Source organism: Pipistrellus kuhlii, unplaced genomic scaffold, assembly GCF_014108245.1.
Source record: "Pipistrellus kuhlii isolate mPipKuh1 unplaced genomic scaffold, mPipKuh1.p scaffold_m20_p_2, whole genome shotgun sequence".
Taxonomy (NCBI): Eukaryota; Metazoa; Chordata; class Mammalia; order Chiroptera; family Vespertilionidae; genus Pipistrellus; species Pipistrellus kuhlii.
In genome coordinates this window covers 45,312,031-45,338,364 of record NW_023425515.1, presented here as the reverse complement: position 1 = coordinate 45,338,364, position 26,334 = coordinate 45,312,031, and the positions used below count along the sequence as shown (strand labels likewise).

The window sequence follows — 26,334 nt, the reverse complement described above, 5'->3', positions numbered from 1 at the left end:
GAGGCGACCACGTGACCTCACTTCCGGCGCGGGAGTCCCGAGCTCGCCGCGCGCTCTCCCCCGCCCGCCCGCCCGCCGGCTTCCCCGCAGCGTGATCCGCGCGCCGCCGCCGAGGGGAGGGGGGATCGCTACGTCGCCGGCGGCGCGAGGCCGTTTTCCAGAGCTGACCGCCCCCCTCCCCTGCCCGCCTGCCCCTGCCACCGTCCCTTGTTCTCGCTCAGTCCCGGCTGCACGCCGCCGCCGCCCCGGGCGCCGAGGAGAACAGCGTGGAAGACGTCCCTGAGCCGGCTCGGTCCGGGCCCCGCCGCGGCGCCTCCCTCCCTCCCTCCCCTCATCCCGAGCCGCAGCGCGTGGCGGCGGCGGCGGCGGCGGCGGTGGCTGCGGCGTCTCGAGCCCGAGCGACCCGCGGCCGCCGGCGCCGGCCCAGGGCGATGGGGCTGGGCTGAGGCGAGGCGGTGCGGCGGCGGCGACAGCGGCGGGCCGCGCGGCCCCGGTCCCCGGCCCCGGGCACGGCCCCCGGCGGCCACTGGGCTGCTCCAGCCGGGAGGCCGCGGAGGAGACGGCGCTGCGGCGGCCGGTGAGTGGCCCTGGGCTTTCTCTTTGGCGCCGGAGGGCGGGCTGGGCGAGCGGGGCTTGGAGCGGAGGAGGGATGGCGGGGATGGGGGAGGTTGGAGGAGGCGAATGGTATTGTCGGGGATGGTGGGTACCCGGGGAGCCTCCTCGGGCCAACATTGGCCATCACTTGTCGGGGAAGGTGTGTGTGGAGCCGGGAAGGGATCGATCGCTGAGACCGCGTAATGTCGGTCCGGGACAGGTGAGGCGAGGAGGAGGAATCCACGTTGTGGCGGGGAGGCCTGGTGTGGACGCGCTGCCCGGGCGGGCGGGTCTGCGCTGGCGCTCGGGGCTGGGACGGGGCTGCAGCCCTTGAAGAAGGTCCGGCCGCAGGTAGGGGCATCGGCAGGGCTCTCGATGGGTTCCTGCGGATGCTGACGACAGGGATCTGGAGTTCGCCCTTAGCCGCGGACGAGCAGTAAAGCTCCACGTTAATCACTGGCTTTTTCTAGATCCGAGCGAGGCCCCGATAGGAAAAAATGACTTTTGACTTGCCTAAGGCCTCTCACTTTGATTTTCCCAGCGAGGACTAGAAAAACCAGGGCCCTTTCCAACCAATACTTTTCCTTTTCCCCATTAGGTTCATAAATTAGGTTCTCAACCTCTTTTTTGGGTGGTGGTGGTGGGGAGGTGGGAGGTGCTGGCCAATGCATCGGTCTGGGAATTGACAGTGGCTGCCCAGTTTGTAAAGCTTTTGTGACAGGTGTTTATTGTTTCCTCTTCCCATAGATCTGACAGAAACATCTTTGACTCTTGGTGTCTGGACATAGGAGGTATGAATTACTCACGTAATTAACTACTTCCAATCACCAGTGTCTTAGAGCTATATTTAGTGGTTATATTAGCGCAAAATGAATGGGTATGGAGTCGTAAACCCAGAAACAGAAACCAGTGTTTCCTACACATGGTTCTGAACTAAACGAGTAGAACATTTGTGTATGTAATGACTATTTTAGAGCTATGAGTCAGAAGTTGGAGTTTTGAAATGCAGAAACGTTAAATATTATTGCAAAAGGAACACTATTTTCTAAAAGCTTTGTTGCTAAAGTGAAGGTTTTCTGAAACGATGGTCCTTTGAAGGGTGATTACACAATAAAAATGTTCTACCTTTGGTTAGACTCTTTACCAAGGCACATGTTTCGCAGGAATGTAAGTGGCATTCTTTTCTCAAGAGGCTTGTTGCCTGGCTGAATAGGCTACAGTTGCCAAAATAAATGTATGGGGGCATCCCATTCTGGTTTAGCAGCCCTTTTTAAAGGTAGATCTGTTCCTGGAAGTTGTTGAAATAGTAAGCCTGGCCAGTGTGGCTCAGTTGGTTGAAATAGTAAGCCTATTAATAATAGTTACGGAAATTTACTTTTGCTACTATCCTTGGTTTTGCATTATCTGCCATTAGATTCTTCCCCTCCCCCCCATTAGATTGTTAAGTGATATTTTTTAAACATTGTTACAGCAACAAAGCTTGTTTTGGGTCCAGGAATTGAGTAGGAAAAGTGATGATACTGTTTGGTTGTCTCAATTTATAAGTAGTACAGTTATAAATAAATAACAATATTAAATAGTAGTTTATTCTGAAAATAAAGTTGAGAGTTTCCAATTTGATGCAGTGTTTAAAAATGTAGTAGGAGGGCTGATTTCTTTGTCCAGGAAAACCAGGAAGACTTATTTAGGATATCTCTGGTAATTAAAAATTTAATTTACAATGTAAAATAAGAAAAGCATAATATGCTAATTAGACCAGACGACCTTCTGGACTAAGCCACTGTGCCTAAGCAGCTGCCAAGGCAGCAGGGTTTGAGCCCCTAGCATGAATTTTGTGCATCAGGCCTCTAGTTGGTTTGATAAGTTTCCATAGAAGAAGATAATTTTATAGTAGATACAGCAAAGCCTGAATGTCTAAACAGTATCTTCTGATGAGTTTTCTACTTGGTTCTGGCTTATTAGATATTAAGCTAAAATACTTCCGTTGGTTTAGTTAGCCATTAATAGCTATCTCATTTAGTTTCCCATCTATGTCATATTTCAAGAAAGAATTCTTATGTGGATAATAAGTGTGTGTTGTCAGCTATGGCATTTTGTAGTAGAGAAAGCATGGACTTGGGAATCAGACCTGAGTTTTATTTCTGACTTTCTTAGCTAGTAGTTGTTTGACTTTGACCAGTGCTACCAGTTATTGAGTAAGCTTACTGTATTCTATGTTTTGAAATATACACTTGACATGAAGTGTCTCACTTCAACCCCATTTACAGAAGAGGAAACTGATGTTCAGAGATGTTAGATTGCCCAGAGTCACATACAGTTAACCTGGTAAACCTAGTACTAGAAACCCTTGGTCACCTACAGTAACAGAGAGCTAGGATTCTGGCTGTCTTCAAAATCCCTTATACTTTATAAGTTGCTTAACTTCTCTGTTTTTCTTACTCTATTTATTTATTTATTTATTTAAAAATATATTTTATTGATTTTTTTACAGAGAGGAAGGGAGCAGGATAGAGAGTCAGAAACATCAATGAGAGAGAAACATCGGCCAGCTGCCTCCTGCACACCTTCCACTGGGGATGTGCCCACAACCAAGGTAGTACTGGAATCGAACCTGAGACCTTTCAGTCCACAGGCCAACGCTCTACCCACTGAGCCAAACCAGTTAGGGCCTATTTCTTTCTTTTTTTTTTTTTTAGCTAACAAATAATACTTAATACCTCAGAGAGTTTTGAGGATTAGCTGAGGACATAATGTAAAGAAAGTAACACTCTTCCTGTCACATAATATATAGTAGTTCTTTCACTCCATTCCATTTATTTAATAAAGCTGTGCTTGTATACTATGCTGATTTTGCAACCACTGTGAGTATAAGGTCTTAAATGTGAATATACTTTATTCCTAATATTTATAGCAGTCATAGGAGATGGGCTATGGTCAGATATGGGGGCATCCTGTGCAAGTTGGTCTTTATTCTGTGTTTTTCTCCCAGCGGTCTGGGTAATGGTGGAAATAAGAACTTTAAGCTGGAAATGACAAGGTGATTGTAATTTCTAAAATCTTGGAAGACAAATAGAATTTTAAAATTATCTTGATTGCTTGGTTTATCTAAAGCTGGTTTCTGTTCATGGGTATAATTGATAACCTAAACTAACTATAAAGTACTAAGTGGGAGACTTTGTAAAGGGACCATAAATTGGAGTTGGCAACTTGCCAATTATTAAAAACAACACATAAAAATTTTAGAACAATTCACAGTGGTAAGCTAAAAGAGGATATACAGTGTCTGATGTCTGCGTGATACATCATTAGAATGTTTGTTCGACGGGTTCGAACATATTCTGTATGTGCCAGTTAGCTCCTCTGGTTAAACCCAGAAAAGAGATAGCTGATGGGCTCTGACTAGTGTGGTTTAGTGATTAGAGTATCCCCCTGGACCACACGGAAGGGTTCTGGGTTTGATTCTTCCCTGGTTAAAGGTACATACCTGGGTTGCATGTTCACTTCCCTGCCCCTTGGTCAGGGCTTGTGCAGGAGGCAACAAGTCAGTCTCTCTCTCTCTCTCTCTCTCTCTCTCTCTCTCTCTCTCTCTCTCTCTCTCTCTCTCTCTCTCTCTCCCTCCTCTCCTCCCTCTCCCTCCTCTCTCTCCCTCTCTCTCCCTCTCTCTCCCTCTCCTCCCTCTCCCTCCCTCTCCCTTCTTCTCTTCTCTGAAAAGCAATGGACAAAAAGAGATGGCTGGTAGGATTTAGTTTTGGTTTTAGAACATAGTTTGTCTGTTTGAAATGAAACTAACTGGCATACTGAGAGAGTAAATCTTTAGTCATCAAAAAATCATGTTCTAATGAATTAACCTGACTTGTGCAGAGGAAACATACAAGAGGCAAGGAAATAATTATCAGAGTCTTAATTGACTTTTGTTGATCTTCATATTTTGAGAGTAAAGAAATAAGGGAGGATCAGAATTGGGGTGCATTTTTTGAGATTTAGGTAAAAAAAGTAAAAGGTGCTGGGCATATTTAACATGGAGAAAAACTGCTGGTATTTATAGGGTGGAATGTTCTGAAGTTAATGGTAATAAGTAATTATAAAAGTTATGATTTAGAAACATTTGTATTAGTAAGATTAAAATAGATGTAATGTGAAGTGTCAAGAAAAATGGTAACTGGACAAAATGATCCTTGTTATAATAGTGAGTTAAAAATTAGGGTAGTCAGAAAGAAGGGGGAAAAATGGAATGAAAGAAAGAGAGAGCTGTTCAAATAATCAGATGTCTGAGAATGAGGAAAGTTGAGGATAGGGATTGGTGAAGTTTCCATAGAACAGTTCCCGGAGAGAACTATCCCAACACCAGATCTAGTAACATCTTTGACCCAGAGGCTCATATTGGGGCCTTTCCTTAGTCTGAGATGGTAAAACATTAACTCAAATAGCAAACTTTAAGACTGCCAAATTAAAAAAAAGACTTATGTATCACAGCTGTCTCCCCAAGGAAAAAGGCCATATTAAACCTATGGAAACAACTCCTGTGAAGCATGTTCCTTTCAAGGTACGGGTGAAACTGTATCTTTTGTCTCTTCCTATCACCAAAGGTCACTCATACTATTGGTAGTATGAACTATGTAAGAAGCACCCTATGTTTGAAGTCTGTTTATATGTGTGAGATGGGATAGATTGAGTTATAATTTCTTAATCAAAATTTCCCTCTTTTGTTGACTCTCACTTATTCCCTATGGATCTTGCTTTTAAGTGATCTATTGACACTCAGATACTAGTTAGATAAGGAATTAAATTTCTGGGTAAAGTGAGTTAACAGTGTAAAGTAGAACTTCTGATTACATAATATGGAACTTGCTGATGTCTGTAGAATCTTTCTCAGAAATTTTAAGTAAAAATAATTATAACTGTTGTGTTATATGAAAAACAGTTCTACCTCAATGATAGCAAGTTAGATTAATTGGCTCCTATTTTATTTAATTTTTCACAAAGTAATTGTGAAATAAAGAGGTATGGGGTTGGGCTAAAACCGGTTTGGCTCAGTGGATAGAGCGTTGGCCTGCGGACTGAAAGGTCCCAGGTTCGATTCCGGTCAAGGGAATGTACCTTGGTTGCGGGCACATCCCCAGTAAGGGGTGTGCAAGAGGCAGCTGATCGATGATTCTCTCTCATCAATGTTTCTAACTCTATCCCTCTCTCTTCCTCTCTGTAAAAAATCAATAAAATATATGAAAAAAAAAGAGGTATGGGGTTGGAAAACAATAGTGCTGAATTTTCATAGATAGGTCATAGACTAGTCCCTTTTTACAGAAAAGGTAGTAACTGATATCTGGAGAGGTGAGTGAATGCTACTAAAGTATCTGGGGTTAGAAGTTTCCTCTTAGTTGGGTATTATTCTTTTCACCCTTGCCTTATTTTGTGCTCTAGTAATGGCATGTCTCAAAACTCAGTGTGTGTGTGTGTGTGTGTGTGTGTGTGTGTTCCAACTGAGAACCAACTTTTTTTTTAAATTAATATATTTTATTGATTTTTTACAGAGAGGAAGAGGGAGAAACATAGAAACATCGATGAGCTGCCTCCTGTACATCCCCTACCGGGGATATACCCACAACAAATGTACATGCCCTTGACCAGAATTGAACCTGGGACCCCCTCAGTCTGCAGGCTGATGCTCTATCCACTGAGCCAAACCGGTTTTGGCATGTCTTTTCTTTTAATTATAATGTATAAAGTAAGGTGTAAAACTGCCATTCTCTGGAGCATTATTTCAATCCAAGGAGAAGCAACTTCCCCACCCTGTTGAAAAAAACAAGCAAAAAACTCATCACACCCCAGGACCGATTGCCTGGGGGGCAATTCAGGTCAGAATCCTATCTGTCTGTAGGCTGGGGTGGTTTCTGGAGGCTTTGAGTCTTTGTTTGATCTGATTAGTCAGAAACAGTCTTTACCAGTTGTACCAGTTAATAATTTGGATCTTGTAATCAAAGAAAACACTATACTTTCAAGAGGAACATCAAAAATGCTTTATTCAAAGTGATGCCCATTGCTAGCTACACATTTCCCCCATCTTTCATGTAATTTGTGGATACCGTCCCAATAGAACTTTTCTTGTTTTGAGGCAAACCATTTAGATCCAATTTTCTACTTCTTCATACATTTTGAAGTGCTCCTCAGAAAGCTCATTTGCCATCAATCAGATCAAGTAGTAATCTGAAAGGAACAAGGTCTGGTGAATACAGTGGGTTGGTTAATACTTCCCAAGCAAGATCTTTTAACATGTCTTTAACTGGTTTTGAAGTGTGTGATGGTGTGTTATCATGAAGCAAAATTACTCTGCCATGTCTTCTGGCCCATTCTGGTTGTTTTACCATCAAAGCATGACTCAAATTGATTATTTTTTGTTGGTAGCAATCAGTTTTAATGGTTTCACCTGGTTTTAGAACCTCATAATACACACCACACTGTCCTGATCCCACCAAAAGCAGAACATTGTCTTCTTTCCAAATTGATTTGGCCTTGCAGTCGATGTTGATAGTTGACCTGGATCAAACCATGGTTTTGTGCATTTGAGATTCTCAACAGAAATCCACTTTTTATCACCAGTCACAATTCGATGTCCAAAAGACTTTCATGATGTTGAAGCAACATTTTACTGATGACTTTTTGGTTTTTCATTTGTCTTTCGTTCAGTTGATGTGGCACTTATTTTTCTTCCTTTAAAATCTTTCCCATTGCTTTAAATGATCGGAAATTGTTTGTTGAGCAATGTTTAATCTTTCTGCAGGTTACTTTCGAATTTGACATGCATCTTTGTCCAATAATGATTATCATTGTTGATCTTCAACCTTTTTTGGTTGACCTGGAAGTTTTTTGTCTTTCACATCAAAATCATCAATTTAAAGCGCTTAAACCAGCGTTCACAAGTATATTGAGATGGAGCATGTTCACCATAAGCTTCCCAAAGTATACGATAACTTTCAGCAGCACTTTTCTTCAAAATAAAGTAATGAATTAAAACTTTCCACAAATGCCCTTTTTTTGGGCATGCAATTCGACATTTTTAAGGGTAAAGATATCTCTGATGTTAACACCTTCAGAAAATTTGACATATGAAGTTTTGTTAATACAACAAAATAGCATATATATGAAATCGCATATACTAATATATCAACATATATGTAATTTCACCTATTGAAAAAAATCCGCATTATTAACTGATAAACCTGATAACACTGCTCTGCACTAGATATTGAGAGGTATAATACGTACTCACAAACCCAAACAGAAAGCCATAATGAGACAAAGAAACAACCCTCAAATGAAAGAACTAGAGCATTCTCCAGAACAGTGGTCAGCAAACTCCTTAGTCAACAGAGCTGCAGTTTGCTGACCACAACTCTAGAAGAAGAGATAAATGAAGCAGAGATAAGAAATTTATCTGAATGAGAGTTCAAAGTAATGATGGTAAAAATGCTCAACTGTTCAACCAATAGCTATGACACGCACTGATCACCAGGGCCAGATGCTCCAATTGGTAGGTTAGCTTGTTGGGGTGCAGCTGATCAGGACTAGGCAAGACAGGCTGGACATACATTAGAGAGAGAGAGAGAGAGAGAGGGGGGGGGGGAAAGAGAGAGAAGAGAGTAGATATTTAACATATTCAAAAGTTGTGTGTGTGTGTGAAAGAGAGGAGGGTATGTGAGGATTGATTTTTTGGTTTGTTTTGTTTTGTTGTTACTCCTTACCTGAGGATATTTTTTCCATTGATTTTCAGAGAGAGTGGAAGGGAGGGGGAGAGACAGAGAAATATTGATGTGAGAGAGAGGCTGACACATGGATCCCAGCCAGCGGCTGGGGATGGAGCCTGCAGCTGAGGTATGTGCCCCATCGAATTGACGGAGACCTTTCAGTCCATGGGCTGACGCTCCAACCGTTCAGCCAAACTGGCCAGGGCAGGGATCGCTTTTTTAGTGAAATAGCAGGCAATAATGACATGGTGTTTTATTCAGGCTTTTCATAGCAAAAATACCATGATTTTGCATTGTTTTAACAGCATCCTGAAAAATTTTAAATGTTAATCTCATGTATCTCTGGTGTACATTTTTTGTGTGTTTTGTGTTTTGTGTTGTGTGTGTATCTGTGTTACATTCCCCCCCCTTCTATGAGTTACTGTTGTCTGTTATCTCTTCCTGACCACATTATAAAATTAAAAAGCATTTTTTTAATTGTATGTATTCAGTAGAACTATATGTACCTTATTTTCATTAATACTGATTAGTGAAATTAATCTTTTCTTTAAAAAGAAGAATTGAAATATTTACTTCTGTGGTCTTGGTGTTAATTTGCTTTCCTCTTCCCTCCCTCTTCCCTCCCTCCGTCCCTCCTTTCCTCCCTCTTACTAGAAGATTTTTTGCACTCCATTACTTTTTAGAGAAAGTGGAAGGAAGGGAAGGAGGGAGGGAGGGAGAGAGATGCATTGCTTAGTTGCCTCCCCCATGAGCCAGACCGACATACTTGCCCTTGACCAGGAATTGAACCCACAACCCTTTGATGTGCATACTGATGCTCTTACCACTTAGCAACACTTGCCAGGACTGTTATTGATTTCTTTCAAACATGGGTTACTGGTTCTTCATAGATACAAGATTTTTATTCATCTCTAGAGTATGCTTGAGCTTCTTAAGGCATCGGTTTTTAAATCTTATTTATAACTAGAGGCTCATGCAAGAATGGGCCTTCCTTTGTCTAGCTGCTGGCACCGCCTTCACTCTGGCCGGAGCCCCCTTTCTGTTGCAATTTGAAGCCGCCTTACAGCCTTCCCACGCTTCCCAGAGGCTCTGAGCGGCTGGGGTGGTACAGGATGCCTGTGTCGTTGCCATGGAGATAACGCATTGTCCCACACCCCCCACCGCTCAGCGCCCACATATTCAGGTTAACCCGCCATCTTTGTTGGGTTAATTTGTGTATTCCTGATTGGCTGGTGGGTGTTGTGAAGGCACGGTCAATTAGCATGTTACTCTTTTATTAGGTTGATTAACTTTTGTCCATAATTTCCTAAAGTTTCTCTTTAAAAATTCTTTTTCCTTGTATTTTTTTTCTTTTAAAAAAATATTTTATTGATTTTTTTTTTACAGAGAGGAAGGGAGAGGAATAGAGAGTTAGAAACATTAATGAGCGAGAAACATCCATCAGCTGCCACACTGGCCGGGCTATTTTATTTTATTTCTTATTTATTTACTTTTTAATTGAATTTATTGGAGTGACATTGATTCACAAAAGCACATGGGTTTCAAGTGTACAACTTAGTAAAACATCATCTATACACTGCATTATGTGTCCACCACTCCAATCAAAGTCTTTCCATTCCAATTTACCCCTCGGGGCCCCTTTGCCCATCTCCACCTACTCTCACCCCCTTTCCCTCTGGCTCTCATCACACTGTCTGAGTCTATGTGTTATGTATATACTAGAGGCTGGGTGTGCGAAATTTGTGCACGGGGGTTGGGGGGTTGTCCCTCAGCACAGCCTGCACCCTTTCCAATCTGGGTGTCCGACTGCCCGGGATCGGGCCTAAACGGGCAGTCAGACATCCCTCTCACAATCCAGGACTGCTGGCTCCCAACTGCTTGCCTGCCTGCCTTTCTGATTGCCGCTAACTACTTCTGCCTGCCAGCCTGATCACTTTCTAACCACTCTTGTGCCAGTCTGATTGATGTCTAACTGCTCCCCTGCCAGCCTGTTTGCCCCCAGCTTCCCTCCTCTGCCGGCCTGGTCACCCCTAACTGCCCTCCCCTTCAGGGTTGATCACCTTCAACTGCCCTCCCTTGCAGGCCTGGTCCCTCTCAACTGCCCTCACCTGCTGCCCATCTTGTGTCCACATGGCACATGGGGGGAGGATCTTTCACCATATGGGGGCAGCCATCTTGTGTGTTGGAGTGATGGTCAATCTGCATATTTATTAGATAGGATTGAGGCCTGGTGGGGGCCAGCTGGTTTGTCTTGAAGGGTGTCCCAGATCAGGGTGGGGGTTCCCTTGGGGCTTGGGGCAGCCTGAGTGAGGGGCTTGTGGTGGTTTGCAGGCTGGCCACACCTCCCAGCAGCCCAAGTGGAGGCCCTGGTATCTGGGATATATTTACTTTCTACAATTGAAACTTTGTAGCCTGGAGCAGAGCCAAGCCTCTTGCGTGCTCCTGCGGTGTCGGTCGTTTCTGTTTGCATTTGTTTACCTTCTATAATAGAAACTTTGTAGCCTTGAGTGGAGGCCTAGGCTCGCTAGGGCAGGCAGAAAGCGTGGCTTCTTCCGTTGCCGGGGGAAATGCCTGCCTTCTGCTCTCCGTGGCTGTAGCCATCTTGGTTGGGTTTATTTGCATACTCACTCTGATTGGCTGGTGGGCGTGGCTGTGGAGCAGGGTGATGGTTAATTTGCATATTACTTTTATTAGATAGGATATTCTTGGTTAATAATAAATTCTTTCATCCACTCTCCCAAGCCCTTTCCCCTCTGACAGATGTCAGTCTGTTCTACGTATCCATGCCTCTGTTTCTATTTTATTCATCACTTTATATTGTTCATTATATTCCACATATAAGTGAGAGCATATGGTATTTGTCTTTCTCTGACTTTATTTCTCTTAGCATAATCTTTTTTTTTTTTTTTTTTTTTTTTAAGCTCCATTTCTGGGCTTTCCCCAGAGGCCACACCCCTCTTTTATTTTCCCTCTATTGGCTGCTTTTTTGCTTGATGTCTTTCACACCTTCACGTTCTCCAGTCTTTTCTGTCCTCTTTCATCCTCCCATGATACCTACTTTATTGCAGCACTCATCCATTTTGTGTGATATACTAGTATGTTTGCTCACTTGCCTGACTTGTGTTTTAGAATTGGCTCCTTGAGGCTAGAAATGTAATCTGTATAATCTCCAGCATTTAGCACAGTATTTGATACATGAAGACAGTGACATTCTAACAAATGACTTTCTATGAAATCACAAGTGGTGATTCTTGCTAGAATGCTAATTGATTATTTACAGATTTATTTTATAATATTAGGATACTTGGTCAACATTTTGGTTTTCTCAATTAATTTCCCTTTTCCTAAGTCAAACAATAATCTGGAGTCAAACAATATCCTACTTAGTGAGGATAAAGACACTGTTTTAAGTTCATTGGTGAACATGTTGGTGAAACGTTCTGTCTATAGTAATGAAAAATTGACTATAACTTTTAAAAAAAATTAAACATAACTTTCCAATCCAAGAAGAACAGGTGATCTGTAAGATCGCTATAGCACGAGTTCCATCTATGTTTCTGCCAATATCTCTGACTGCTGCTACTGTGCAGGAGTGAATGAAGTTAAAAAGTGGAATAGTTCAGGGAACTGAGTCAGGAAGACTTCCAGACTTTAATGAGTCATCCTGTAAGTGGAGCCATGTCCACTCCCCACATCTGCTCCATACTGCATTTTGTTACTTGTGTTACAGAATAGTGAGAAGCTAGGAAAATTCCAGGGCAGGAGGAATAGGGAAACAGAGACAAGAAAATTAAATAAAGCGAAATAGTTTAGGCAGCTTGCAGCCAATTGCAACAGAGGCTTATCTTGAGAACAAATGGCTAATACCCAAGATAAATCTCTAAATCTTGTAGGCATCAGAAACACTAGAAAAGGTGTTATCTGACAACCCCCTGAGTTGAAGAGAGAGAACTGTCCCCTCTTTGGTTCTTATTAGTCTCCTGAGAAAGAATTCAAATGAGTGATCTCAGAGGGTGGTGCTGTAATTAAGCAAACTTATTAAAGAAATAAAGCAAATTATTGAAGAAGCAAGGCATAGAAATTTTATCAAACTAGTAGCGGCCTGGTACACAAAAATTCGTGCACTGGGGAGGATGGGGGGTTCCTCAGCCTGGCCTGCCCCCTCTCACAATCCAGGAGCCTTCAGGGGATGTCCTACTGATGGCTTAGGCCTGCTCCCCATGGAGCCACTGTCTGGCCTTCCTCATTCTGTAATAAGGCGATTGGGCTGAACAGGGGAAGGCACTGTCCCCATCACCCCTCTCACGGCTGCCTAAGCCCACGGCTGCCTGAGCCTCTGGCCTCGCAGCTACTATGGCTTTGTCCAGATGGACATCCAGAAAACGTCTGCTCTGATTATCATATTAACCTTTTATTATTGTAGTATAGATTTTTGGCTTAAGAAATGCAGATGGGCTTCCTAGCTAATCTGAGGAGTGCTGAGTGCTGCCTGGTAGAGGTTTGGCTTTTTATACTCTTTTGTTGTCTATAGGTTTAAAATTCCAAGGTAGGTTGAATATCTATGTACAGACTAGATCTCAAGGTTTCCCTTTTACTTATGGCTCTCCCAGAATTTATGAGAAGCATTTAACAACTTTAACTTGACAAGCTCCAAGACTGCTGGCTTCTGTGTTTAAACAGTGTGATGACAACTCCCTCTTCTTTCCCTCCTTGTTTAGTGGGTGAGATAAGCTCTCCCTTCTCTCCTTCTCTCTCTCCTGCTGCCTTGGCAGTTCCATGGTGATTTATGCTATGTACTCTCTGGTTAGGGAGAAGAGGCATAGGTAGGTTAGTAGTGCCATCTTTGGGCCCTGGTGATGTTACAAAGAGAGAAGCCTGGAGAAAATTAATAGTTAAGAAGTGGGCAGAGGAAGAGGAGGCTTGGGGAATATTAAAAATTAAGAAGCGGGCAGAGGAAGTAGAAACTTCCTACCTGACTACCTGCTACACAACCCAGGCTAGCTTAATGTGGCGTGTAATTCAGCTTTATTGTGGGAGTATGAAGGTCATTCATGGGTTATCTTGGGAGCCTAGTCACTACTTTCTTATGAAGTAGCTACAGTAAAAGCAGGATGCAGCTTAGATGAAGCTGTTTTTGCTATTGGCGCAGTGGTCACTGCATGCACATGCTCAAAGTTGGTCTCAACTGTTCATAGTATTGTCTATTTCAGTTAAATAAAGTGCATTCTTACTGAGATATGTAAAAAAAAAATAGAGCAGCAAAGTGGAGAAGGGCCAGGATGTGATGAGAGATGGGGGTAGGGTAAAGGAAAGAGGAGAGAAGGAAAAAAGAGAATAGAAGAAAACTTTCAGGAGAATTATACTTCTAAGTCTTTACTATGTTTAGGAGTTAACACATAGATCCCAGAGATGTTCAGTTTTTTTTTTTTTATTAATAGCAAACCCCCAAATAATTTTTTTCATTACTCAGCCTGGTTTACTTCAGGATTATTATGTTTGCAAGAAAGAAAAATCAATTTTATTCATGATTTATATTACAATATGCTTCACATTGCATTTTTTCAGATGAAGACCCAAACACAAAGAAGCACAAAATCACTAGCAAACTATTCTGCACAAAAAGTACAGTCCTACAAGTTTACAATTATAAATGATAGGCTCTAAGATCAACTTCTAAAAATTATGTTCCCCAGCCAGTTTGGCTCTTGGATAGAGCGTCAGCCCATGGACTCAAGGATACCACCAGGTCCAATTCTGGTCAAGGACAAGCAGGCACCTTGGTTGCAAGCTCAATTCCTGGCCAGTCAGGGCACAGGGCACAGGGCACATGCGTAAGACAACAATTAATGTGTCTCTCTCACCTTGGTGTTTCTCTCTGTCTTTCCCCCCTCCTTTCCACTATCTAAGAATCAAAGGGAAAATGTCCTGCAGTGAAGATTAGCAATAATGACAAAAATAAAATATAATTATGTTAATTAGCCTTTTTCAACTTTACTCCTTTTTCCCAGTTTGAAACCCACCCATGTTGACTCAGCATAGGAAGAAAGTACAAAGACCTTAGCATCTGCCTTTAACAAATGTTTTAAAAATACGGAACTTTAAATTTTTGTTGAAGAGGATAATGGTTTTCTCATGGTGTAACCATTATAGAAATCTGAACTTTCTCATTTTCTGTGGTCATTCTATAATAAGGATTTTTTAACAAATCAATATATTTGGGTAATGTGCCAACCGTAATAATAATAACTGACATTTATACAAAGACCTTTAGTTTACAGAATATTTCCACAGGCATTATTTACTAATTATTTCCAATCAATATTGCCTTTTCAAAACAGGGGGGAAAATCTTCACTTAATCAAAATTAGCATTTTTTATATTTGCTAGAAAGTCAAGCATGAAGGAACTTAATATCAGAAAGTTTTACCAACAAATTAAGGAATGAAATGTAGACAGCAGCATCTTTCAAGGGTCTGTTTTCAAAAAATACATTTGAAAGCCAGGTGAAAAGTATGAATCTTAGAACTATGAATGTTTAAATTTCAAATACTGTCTTTTAAATTGCCAATAGAAATATATAGTTACTAGGGATTTGGATTAATAGCATTATTTTTTAGAAGTGTCACTAATTTGCATTAGAATGGGATAAACATTGATTTATATATTAACAACAACAAAACAATCATTTTACACCTGAATTTAAAAGTGTAATTTTTAGTTAGGGGAGTTAGGCACACTTATGAATTTGGTTTGTTTATTATTTATTAGAACTCTTGATTTGAGAGTTCCTATTCTATTAGATGCCCATACCACACAAATTCTTTTGTGCTTGTTTGAAAATACCCTTGTTTGTTTAAAGTAGGTTATTTTATTCTTGTCCCTAAAGGAAAAAAAAAAGCACAAAACTTTTACTTATTTCATAAGTCTAACAATGCAGAGGAATTTGAAGAAATGGTTAATGGTAGTTTGTATAGGTACAAGTGACATGAATTTCTAATTAGGCTTGTTGGATCAAAGTTTATAGGGATCCTAAATTTTAATATCAGTTGATTTTCCAAAAAGGTGCATTCCTGATAGCAACATTTAAGGGTGCTTTTTTTTTTTTTTTTTTTTTTTTTTTTTTTTTTTTTTTTTTTTTTTTTTTGCCATCTATGGGCAGGTAATGTTTTACCATTAATTTTAAACTTCTCTCGCTTTCTTATAGGTTTATGAGCTTTTTAAATGTTACTGTTCCTTCTTGCTCCACAATATTGCAAGATCCCTAAATTCTAGTGTCAGACAATTGTGAATTTGGGAGGAATCTATAGTATAAAGGGAATAATAATGTACTGTTTTCCTCCTCCTTCCCATTGTCATTTGTTTTGTGTTCATTGATATCTTATGTTTCTATTGAGACACATGAAACAGGCTCTATTATATAGAAAACTCATACTTTTCCATATTAGTACCTCCAATACTAAAAAAAATCTTCTATAACCTCTTAACAACACTTGGTCAGTTGTGCTGTGAAGACCGGAGAAAACGGTCCTCCTCTCTCCTTACCAGTGTTGGAATGTCACCTACTGGTGGAAGAGTGTAACAGCAGGTTATATACAAAGGCAATATTTGCCTAGGTAAAAACTTTCATGGTTGGATTGCATCGGATGAATTATTACAACTGCCTCATTTTAATGACGAAGTTGAACCAAGACATTTGAAGGAACTTGCAAATAGTCATGTTAAATTGTCATTTAAAGACAAGTTAAAGCTGATTCTAGAGTTCTCTACTTTTTACATTTGTTTTTGTTTTGTATTATGTGTTTTGGGGTAAAGTTATATATCTCCTGTTCCTAATATGGTAATGAATATGGTATATATATTCACTTAATGCTTATAGATTAATTAATTTGATAAAATAATTTTGCATTTGCTGCTACTGTACTTATGTTGTGTCACTGGCTAGTACTTCCCAGTGGAGCCAAAATGTGTTAGGAATATAAAAATAAATATAAAGAGCTAGCTGTAGCTTACTAGAAATATACATGTTAAAGGAATCTTCAAAATGACTACTTGCCCAGAGTGGTCCCTTCGTAAATTATATAAATGTCTAATCACTATATTGTACACCTGAAACTAATATAATATTGTATATCAACTAAATTGAAAAATAAAAAAAATATTTAAACATACTTGCCTGGGCTAAAGTAACTTAATTAAGAGTGAGATTTAGAGAATTTGGAGAATAGTCTGGTAGAGCACCATGAAGTGCTTTGGAGATTCTACAAGTCCAAACCCAAGGTTGACCATGCATTGTAGAATTAGAAGTTAATTATTTAAAAATATTATTACATCCCTGCCAGGCATGGCTCATTGGTTGACCTATGAACCAGGAGGTCATGGTTCAATTCCCAGTCAGGATACATGCGCAGATTGTGGGCTTGATCCCCAGTGGGGAGGCCTGCAAGAGGCAGCTGATAAAAGATTCTCATCATTGATGTTTCTCTCTCTCCCTCTCCCTCTTCCTTCCTCTCTGAAATCAATAAAAAATCATTACATGTACATGTTTAAAGTATTCAAAAAAGCACTAAAGCTTCTCCCTCACTTTTACCCAAACACACTGTTCCCTCTGGTAGCCGTTTACAACTCTTAATGTCCTTAATATTGATTTCTGTGACAGATAATTGCATTATCTTTCCTAATTAGAACTTATTTTGTTATAACTATCACATTGTTTTGTAACATACAAAAAAGTGTAAGTATACAAAAACTACACCTTACAAATGTAAATACAGTCTTGCTTTGGTGTATGTTGCATACAATGGTCTTCCTTAAGTCTAAACACAGAAACAAAAGCATGTATTATAAGAGAAAGTCCAAGATGGGAAGTGATAAAATGGGTATTGAGTGGAGCTTTGTTAAAATTTAGCTGGTATCCCTGTAAAATTTCCATGTATTCATTAAATTATATTATGTCATTCTTATTGTTAGGAGCTGACTTGAAGTAGTAAGTCTTGTCCTCAAAAAGAGTTATCATAATTTGGTTACTGTAATAGGGAGATTGGGTCTCTCCCCTCCACTTTTATACATACATTTGTATAGATACTAAAATTGGAGTGGTTTAATGAGCAGAGTAGGCATTGTATATGTATTAGGGTACTTTTATTCCAACTGTGAAGGCAGAACCTCTTTTTTTTTTTTTTTTTTTTTTTTACAATAAAATATTGAGAATTCTAGCTGTGCTGTTTATTACTTCAGGATCTTTAAAAACATATTTTGCTGAGTGGTCCTTAGAGGATTGGGGATTTCTATGCTATTGAGACCAGTTCATCTTGTTTTAGGAAATGAAATATGACTAACTCTTATCCTAGGTTAAAGATGTACTTAAATGGTTAAACTATTTAATGGTTCTTAGTAACTATATAATGGAAATAATAAGTAAACTTAAAAAATTAGTATTAGACTTAGTGATATTTATTTCTGATAGCTTCACTTTTTGGCTATGCTGCTATTTTCACCTACCAAAAAAAATCAAGTTCATTGTAAATGCAAGGAAGGGTTTGGTTAAAGCACAATAGCCTATAAGCTCCTTGCTCTTTAGATAACATCAAGGCTCAGGCATGCCCTGTGGAGTTGGGACTTCAAGTAATAGGAGCTCTACCAGTGGTAGTCAGTTGGCAGAAGGTTTATCTTCTGAAAACTTTAGTGAATTAAAAAATCCTAAATTTTAATGTCTTATTTTACAAGTAGCTCAAAAAGAGCCAAAACAAATATTTGACAGAAAATTCTTATTTGAACAATTTTTTTTTGCTTAGTTTTATTTTATTTTTATTAAGAGCCAGCTTTTGAAAGCTCTGCTAACATCAGCAATTGGAAGGAATAATTATAGTGCAATTGGTAAGAAAAATTTCTTTGTTTCCTATGATCTAGACAGTGACTTGATTAAAAATGCATTCCAGCAAATCACCAAAGTTATATTTCTGTAAGTTAAATGGATTTTAGAAGTTTAATGTTAATACTTCAGATGTCCTAATTAGATATATGGTAGGATAGTATTTAAAATGTATTTTCATCTTGATAAATCAATGTTTTAAAATGTGTTATATAGACTTTTGTTTTTATAGAGTCATAGAAATAATAAGGATCTCTAGATATATTTTTAAAATTTAAATATACATTTATAATATGTATATGTTTTAAATGTAAATTTGGTATTGTCTCATTAGATTTTACTAAAAGTTTATGTAAAAGGTGAGTTCTTAGTAATTTTCTATGAGGTATATTAAAGAGAATAATAATTAGTGAGTGGCTTTTAGAGCAACATTTTATTTAAATTATTTTTAACTCAATTTTGGTAAAATTGGGTAAGAGTTAAAGAATTTTACCTTTAAAGGGAAGCTAAATTTCAGAGAAATAACACTTGTAAAAAGAATAAAGAGATAATTTGTTCAAGAATTGTGTTTTTAAAAGTATGGAAATAGATTGTTATAGGCAGTGCACATTTAAAATAATAGGAATATTTTTTTGTTTTGGTCAGGTTGTAGAAGATGAAAATGCAGTTATGTTAGATTAAGGTGAACTCTTGTCAGATGTTTGAGGAAAAGGTTATAAATTGTTATAAGTACATGGACTAAATGAAAACACTGAATTTTAATGGCAATTCTTTTTCTAAAGTCATAAAAAGCACAAGTATTTACTAATAGATTCTACAGTGAAAAATTGAGGTTTACAAAAGTTAGGAAGCACATCTATATTTCTAGGCAATGAATAAAAAAACAAGACCAAAGACTAGTTAGATTCAAAATCCAGCGGTATGAGTTTATAGATAATGCCTGTACACAATAGGTTGAACAGTTATTTTAGATTTATAGAGGCAGAATTCTCAGATGGTTGCATTTATTGATTTAAAAACTTTATATTATGAATAATTTCTACATACTGTAAAGTAGGTTAGTATAATGAACTCTCATGTACCTATTACTCAGCTTTTAACTTGGCTTTAACAGTATTCATGGCCATTCCCTTGATAAAACATTTTTTTTATTTGGAAATATGCTCAAATCTGCAGAAAAGTTGATGTATAAGTGTAAAGTTGTTCATTATATTCCTTAATTATCCTGATATGTATAGAATCTGTAGTGATGTTTCCTGTCATATTCCTGGTATTAATTTGTATCTCTCCCCCACCCCCTTCTCTTTGAGTCTTAACTAAAAATTAGAAATGATTAATTTTATTGATATCTAAGAACCAGCTTTTTCTTTCATTTATTTTTTTTTCTATCTTTCTGTTTCTTATTGCATTGATTTCTACTCTGAATTTTATTATTTCCCTTCAGTGCTTACTGTAGGTATACTTTGCTATTTTCTTCCTTCTTAAGGTAGAAGCTGATGTCATGATTTCAGACCTTTTTTTTAGATACTGGGAAGTAGTGCTATAAATTTTCTAACTACTATATTAGTGGCATTCCACACATTTAATATGCTAATCTTTATTTTTGTTCAACTTTGGAATACTGTAGTTTCCCCATTGATTTCTTTGACTCATAGATTTTCAGAAGTGTATTTTGTTTCCAAATATTAAGGCTTTTCTACTTATACTTCTGTTACTATTTTCTAATTTAATTACATTTTATTTACAACATACTTTGTGTAACTTGAATCTTTTTTATGTCCCTGAATGTGGTCTTTCTTGGTAAATGTTCTGTGTACAAGTTTAAAAATATATTTTGCTGTGGTTGAGTAGAATGTTCTGTAAATTTCAATTAGGACCACTTGATTGATACTATTGTTTATATCTTCTATGTCCAAACTAGTATTTTTAATTTACTTGTTCTATCTCTTATTGAGAGAGAGAGATTGAAATGAAATCTCCAACAGTAATTGTGAATTTCTCTATTTCCTCCCAGTTTCATTAGTTTCTGATTTGTGTATTTTGAAGGCTTATATACATGTTTAGGATTATTATGATGTGCTTATGAATTGACTCCTTTGTCATTATGAAATTGCTTTATCCTTTGTAATGTTCTGACTTTGAAATCTGCTATCTGATTTTAATACATTTATTTTGAATAGCTCTTACATGATATATCCTCCTTTTACTTTAACCTACTTATTGTACCTTTACATTTAAAATGCATGTAGTTGCCTATAGTTTTGCTTTAAAAAAAAGTACAGTACAATCTCTGCCTTTTTATTGATGTTTAGACCATTTATATTTAATGTGATTTTTAATATGGTTAGGCTTCAATCAGTTATCTTTCTGTTTGTTGTAAATTTATCTCACCTTTTGTTTCTGTTTTCTTTTTTCCTATTAAATCACATGAAAGCGGGCATGTGCACATTTAAATCTTGCAAGATTGGTCTATCTCTTACATGTTCAGGTAACAGCTGCTGATCTTTTGTATAGGGAAGAGGTTGGGCTAGTAGCTCATTCTCCCCATAGTCCATAGCAGCAGGTTATGGTTCCTGAGAACTGCTTCCTTACATCATATTGATTTGATGGATCATTCTTAGCATGGTAGTAACATGCTTCATGGCTGTAACACTGCCTAGACTAAGAATAACTTGTTACTAAATTTTTCAAAGTTTTTTTTTTTTTTTTTTAATAATATGGCTTCTTTTGGAGAAGTTGGACCAGATATTTCTGAAGTTTCTTTTCCAAGATGGCACTAAGTCATCTGTCTGTCTTAAAATTCTGTGTTTTATTTCTATAGAAAGTCCTGGCTCTACTTAACCCTGACCCCCTGTCCAGGGCTACCAGTAGGTAGACAAGTGCTGGGTGCTGGTATAGGAAGCATCAATATTTTCATTGGTCATTTTGTTGAGATTTCAGTATTCTTATATATGGGATTAGTTTAAAATGATATAGTTGGTTTACTTGGGTGTTTTACTTGATTACTTAATTATCAGTTAAACATTGATACATAAGTTACAAGAAATGTGATAATATGAAGTTTTATAGTCTACTAGGATAAATAATTTCCTAACATTTGTAAACATTAAACAGCTAATGCTATTTTAGCACAAGTGTTATTCACTCTAGTAATTTTTGAGTGTCTACCATGTATCAGGCCTGTACTACACACTGGCTAGATGAGTTAGAAACATGGCATTAGGAATGAGAGAGGTTTTATTACCTACCACTGTTTTGCAGAAATCAATCAGCCTAGTTTAAGCAGTGGCTCTCCAAGTCTTTGGGCTCAGACTGGTAACCTTTCATGTTTACTGTGAACTCTAAAAAGCTTTTGTTTATGTGCATTATGTCTGTTGATACCATGTTAGTTAAAATTGATATAGATTTATGAGAATATTAGTTTAATAAGATGTGACAATAATACATTTATTACATATTAAGTAACATTTTTTTCTGAAAAATATTTATTTGCCATAACCAAAAAGTTTCATGAGAAAATAGGCATTGTTCTATAATTTGCAAATCTCTTTAATGTGTGGCCGATTGTTTATAGTTAATCTCTTTTTTTTTTTTAATACCGGGGGGGGGGAGGGGGGGGAAACTTTGTTGATGAGCTCAATGAATTTTCTCCTAGACTAGCTAGCATCTTAAGTAGTCAGAAACTGTCAAAAGACTGCTTATCGGACTTGGGAATGAGAATGGGGAAATCAGTTGAGTGATCTCCAGTAGTGGTACATACCGTAGGGATTGACTAATGGCCAAAGAATGTCATTCATGTAATAGCTTGCTTAATAAACATTCATTGGATGATACTTTAATCCCTAAGAGATTTTGGGTTGGTTTCACTGCTGGTTGGTTTCACTGCATTATATCTCAAGCAATAAATTGAATTGTGTGAAGCACTTTACGGAACAACTAGGTTACGACTCTGAATCTGGGTAATGAAAGGGAAGATTCTGTAGTATTTTCTCCCAAAATTTAAATTGTTTTGTAGCAAAGCTATTGCTAGTAGAAATTTAGGAATGAAATATACCACATTTTGTGATTGTTAAGTTATGCTGGTGCAAGAACTGGCACACCATTGAAAATGTCATTAGAACCAGCTAGCAATGTAGTGATTATTTAAGTACCAGTTAAACATTGATACATGTGTCACAACAAGAAATGTTATAATATGAAGTTATATAGAATACTAGGAGAAATAATTTCCTAACATTTGTTCCCTTCATCTCTTAGTTGTCTTCAACTGTTCTAGAGTACAAGACCTTTTAAATCACTGTAGATATGGACAAAGAAGAAAGGAAGACTATCAACCAGGGTCAAGAAGATGAAATGGTAACCAATATTATTTACTTATAAAGTGTGAAGAATTTATCTCTGCAATTTATTATACTAAGGAAGTAGAAAAGTAAATTAAAAAACAAAATAAAACACAGCTAAGTCAATGTGTTTTCTTCATCCTGACTGTGTTTTTTAATTGGGGTTATGTAACATTTCTATTTGTTTTAGAATAATTCCTGTTTCACTTCTGAACTGTTAAAACAGAGGAAGAAGTATGTTTTTTCATTTGGTAATTTGAGAAGTTATGTTAGCTAATGCTTAAAATATAATTCCAAATCCAAGATTTCTAACTTTGATTTATAAAATGTTTAAAATCAGCTTAATTTAAAAAGCACACTTTTCAATTTTTTCTGTGTGTGGCGAATGGAAGGAGATAGTTGTCAGATAAAATACAAGGTGGGGAAAAAGTAGTTTACAATTGAAAATAATACATCCTATATAATAAAGAGGTAATATGAAAATTGACCATCATGCCCTCGTATAAGATGGCCAGCCCATGTGGTTTCCAGATGGTTGCCCTCATATGGTCACAAAATGGCCACCACAAGATGGCCAGCAGGGTCAGGGCAGTTGTGGGCAATCAGGCCAGAGGGGAGGGCAGATGGGGGTGACCAGGCTGGCAGGGGAAGGTAGTTGGGGTGGGGGGTGGGAAGGCCTGCAGCAGAGGGCAGTTGGGGGGGGAGGGGGAGGGCAGCGGAGGGCAGTTAGGGGCAATCAGGTCAGCAGGGGAGGGCAGTTGGAAGCAACCGGGCTGGCAGAGGAGGGTAGTTAGGGGTGACTAGGCTGGCAGGGGAGGGGAATTGGGGGTGACCGGGTCGGCAGGGGAGGGCAGTTGGGGGTGACCAAGCCTGCAGGGGAGGGCAGTTGGGGGTGACAGGGCTGTCAGGGGAGGGCAGTTGGAGACAATTGGGTCAGCAGGGGAGCAGTTAGGCATTGATCAGGCTGGCAGGGGAGTCATTAGGGGGTGATCAGGCTGGAAGGCAGAAGCAATTAGGGGCAATCAGGCAGGCAGGCGAGCAGTTGGGAGCCAGCAGTCTCGGATTGTGAGAGGGATGTCTGACTGCCAATTTAAACTGGCCGTTGGACATCCCTTTAGGGGTCCCAGATTGGAGGGGGTGCAGGCTGGGCTGAGGGAGCCCCCCTTCACAAATTTTGTGTACTAGGCCTCTAGTTATTAACAAATAATACAATAACATAGTGTTTTGAGTACTTACCGTATTTTCTGGCGTATAAGACAACTTTTGAAACGAAAAAAAGCCTGCTCAGATTGGCCAGAGTCAGAGAGGGGGTCTATTAAAAAAAAACTGGTGTTGCCTCAAAGTGGGGGGTAGTCTTATACAGCGAATATAGGCCTAAACCTATGTTTTAACTGTAAAATTAGGGGGTCGTCTTATACGCCGGAAAATACGGTATAACTGTAAATCTACTTTTGTTCTACCCTATATAAGACTCCCTGTGAAATGTTAAATGTGGATTTCAGATAATCAAGGAATACATTTTTAAAAAAGTATATTTTATTGAGTTTTTACAGAGAGGAAGGGAGAGAGAGAGAGAGCTAGAAACTTTGATGAGAGAGAAACATCGACCAGCTGCCTCCTGCACACCCCCTACCGGGGATGTGCCTGCAACCAATGTATATGCCCTTGACCGGAATGGAATCTGGGACCTTTCAGTCTGCAGACCAACGCTCTACCACTGAGCCAAACCGGCTTCGGCAAGAAATACATTTGTAATATAAGTATGTCCATGATATTGCAAAGGGCAACAAAAAAATTAACTAGTTTTTGTTATTATCTGAAATTTGAATTTAAATAGGCCCTTTGCATTTTTATTTGCTAAAATTGGCAGCCCTTGTTAGGGTAACTGAAACAATTTGAATAATTTGGGTCAAAAGGTTAGATTGATCAGTAACAGTAGTATTGAGACAATTAGTAAAGATTTGGGTAAAAAAAAGTTAAAACTTAACTAAATGCAACATGATATTCTAAATTATATTCTGAAACAAAAATAAGATGGTGAAAAAAATGGTGAAATCCTAATAAAGACAAGATTTACTTAATATAATGTACAATGTTAACATTTTTTATTCTTTTAGTATACATTTTTATTGATTTCAGAGAGGAAGTGAGAAAGAGAGAGAGATAGAGAAACATCAGTGATGAGAGAGAATCATCAATAGGCTACCTCTTGCATTTCCCCCTACTGGGAATCAAGCCTGCTCATGTACCTTGACTGAGAATTAAACTGGGGCGTTCTGGTTCATAGGTTGATGCTCAACCAGTGAGCCACACTGGCTGGACTAATCTTTTTTATTTTGAAAAATGTACCAAGATATTAACATTAGTGGAAAGTGGATAAAGGATATACAGAAACTCTTAATATTTTTGTAGCTTTTTAGCAAATTGGGAATTATTTCAAATATAGTTTATTAAAAAAAAAAACCTATCTTATAACGAGAAAAGTTCTAGAAAAATTCAAAAGATAAATGTAAAAATCTAATAAGAGAGAAAGATGCAAATCGACCGTACTTTTGTGACACCCATCAGCCAATCAGGAGTGAGTATGAAAATTAATCCAACAAAGATGACGGGCTAATTTGCATATGCAGGCGCTTTGCACCGCCCCTGGCTGCTCTGGGCCTCTAGGTAGCATGGGAAGGCTGGAAGGCAGCTCTGGGCCAGAGCAGAAAGGCGGTTCTGACTGGAGCGAAGGTGATGCTGGCAGCCAGAGGAAGGGAGGCCATTTTTGCATGAATCTTAGTGCATTGGGCCTCTAGTGGAATTATAAAAATTCTAGGAAAGTATATTAAATGGGAATGTACTATATCAGTGGGAAAGCATTACCGTATTTTGTATTTTCCGGCGTATAAGATGACCCACTAATTTTACAGTTAAATCAGGTTTAGGCCTATATTCGCTGTATAAGACTACCCCCCCCCCCACTTCGAGGCAACACCAGTTCTTTTTTTTAATAGACCGCCTCTCTGACTCTGGCCAATCTGAGCAGGCTTTTTACTAGAGCACAGTGTAGCTTCAGGTACAGAACATGTATAATTTGCATGCATAAAAAGCCTGCTTGGATTGGCTGAGTTAGAGAGGCGGTCTATTAAAAAAAGAACTAGTGTTGCCTCGGAAGTGGGGGGTAGTCTTATACAGCGAATATAGGCCTAAACCTATGTTTTAACTGTAAAATTAGGGAATCGTCTTATACGTCCGGTCATCTTATACACCGGAAAATACGGTATGTTACTAATGATAACATCAAATGTAGAAAGTAATGTGTAAATATCAACAGATTTTGCCACTTAAAAGTATACCTTTGACAATGAGCTTATCAGAAACAAAATTTAAAGATAAAATTATGGGTTGAGAAAATATTTGTAGTTTATCTGACAAGACAATAACAACCATTTGGAAAACAAAGAACTTTGGAATTTATCTTTCATATCACTTGATGATTAATCATGGTTGCTATGTCCATGCAGGAAATTTATGGCTATAATTTGTGTCGCTGGAAGCTCGCTGTAGTTTCTGTAGGAGTGGTTTGCACTGGTGGCTTTCTCCTCCTCCTCCTCTATTGGATGCCTGAGTGGCGGGTGAAGGCAACCTGTATTAGAGCTGCAATCAAAGACTGTGAAGTGGTGCTGCTGAGGACTACTGTAAGTCCGCAGATTTACTTGTACTGTAGCTGGTTATTTGAGGAGTAAAAGAATGTCTTTGTGTGTACTTTTTTCAATATCCAATATAATAAAGCCCTAATATGCAAATCTAC

At 38.7% G+C, this 26,334-nt stretch overlaps 1 protein-coding gene across 11 annotated transcripts in view; it reads left to right on the top strand.

Moving 5' to 3' along the window:
- The first annotated feature begins 426 nt into the window (after positions 1–426).
- Positions 427–26,334, top strand: part of ATP13A3 (ATPase 13A3) — an 89,111-nt gene continuing 63,203 nt past the window's right edge. For 10 of the 11 annotated variants that reach the window (XR_006742071.1, XR_006742072.1, XR_006742074.1 and 7 more), the window contains exons 1-4: positions 427–577; positions 1,342–1,385; positions 22,459–22,557; positions 26,048–26,221. Coding sequence is in view for 6 of the 11 variants with exons in the window: in XM_036443924.2 (XP_036299817.1) it covers positions 22,507–22,557; positions 26,048–26,221 (225 nt within the window). In the remaining 5 variants the exon portion in view is untranslated. Of the gene's footprint in view, positions 578–1,341; positions 1,386–18,145; positions 18,207–22,458; positions 22,558–26,047; positions 26,222–26,334 lie in introns of all 11 variants that reach the window. The other variant, XM_045583851.1, reaches the window with a different exon arrangement.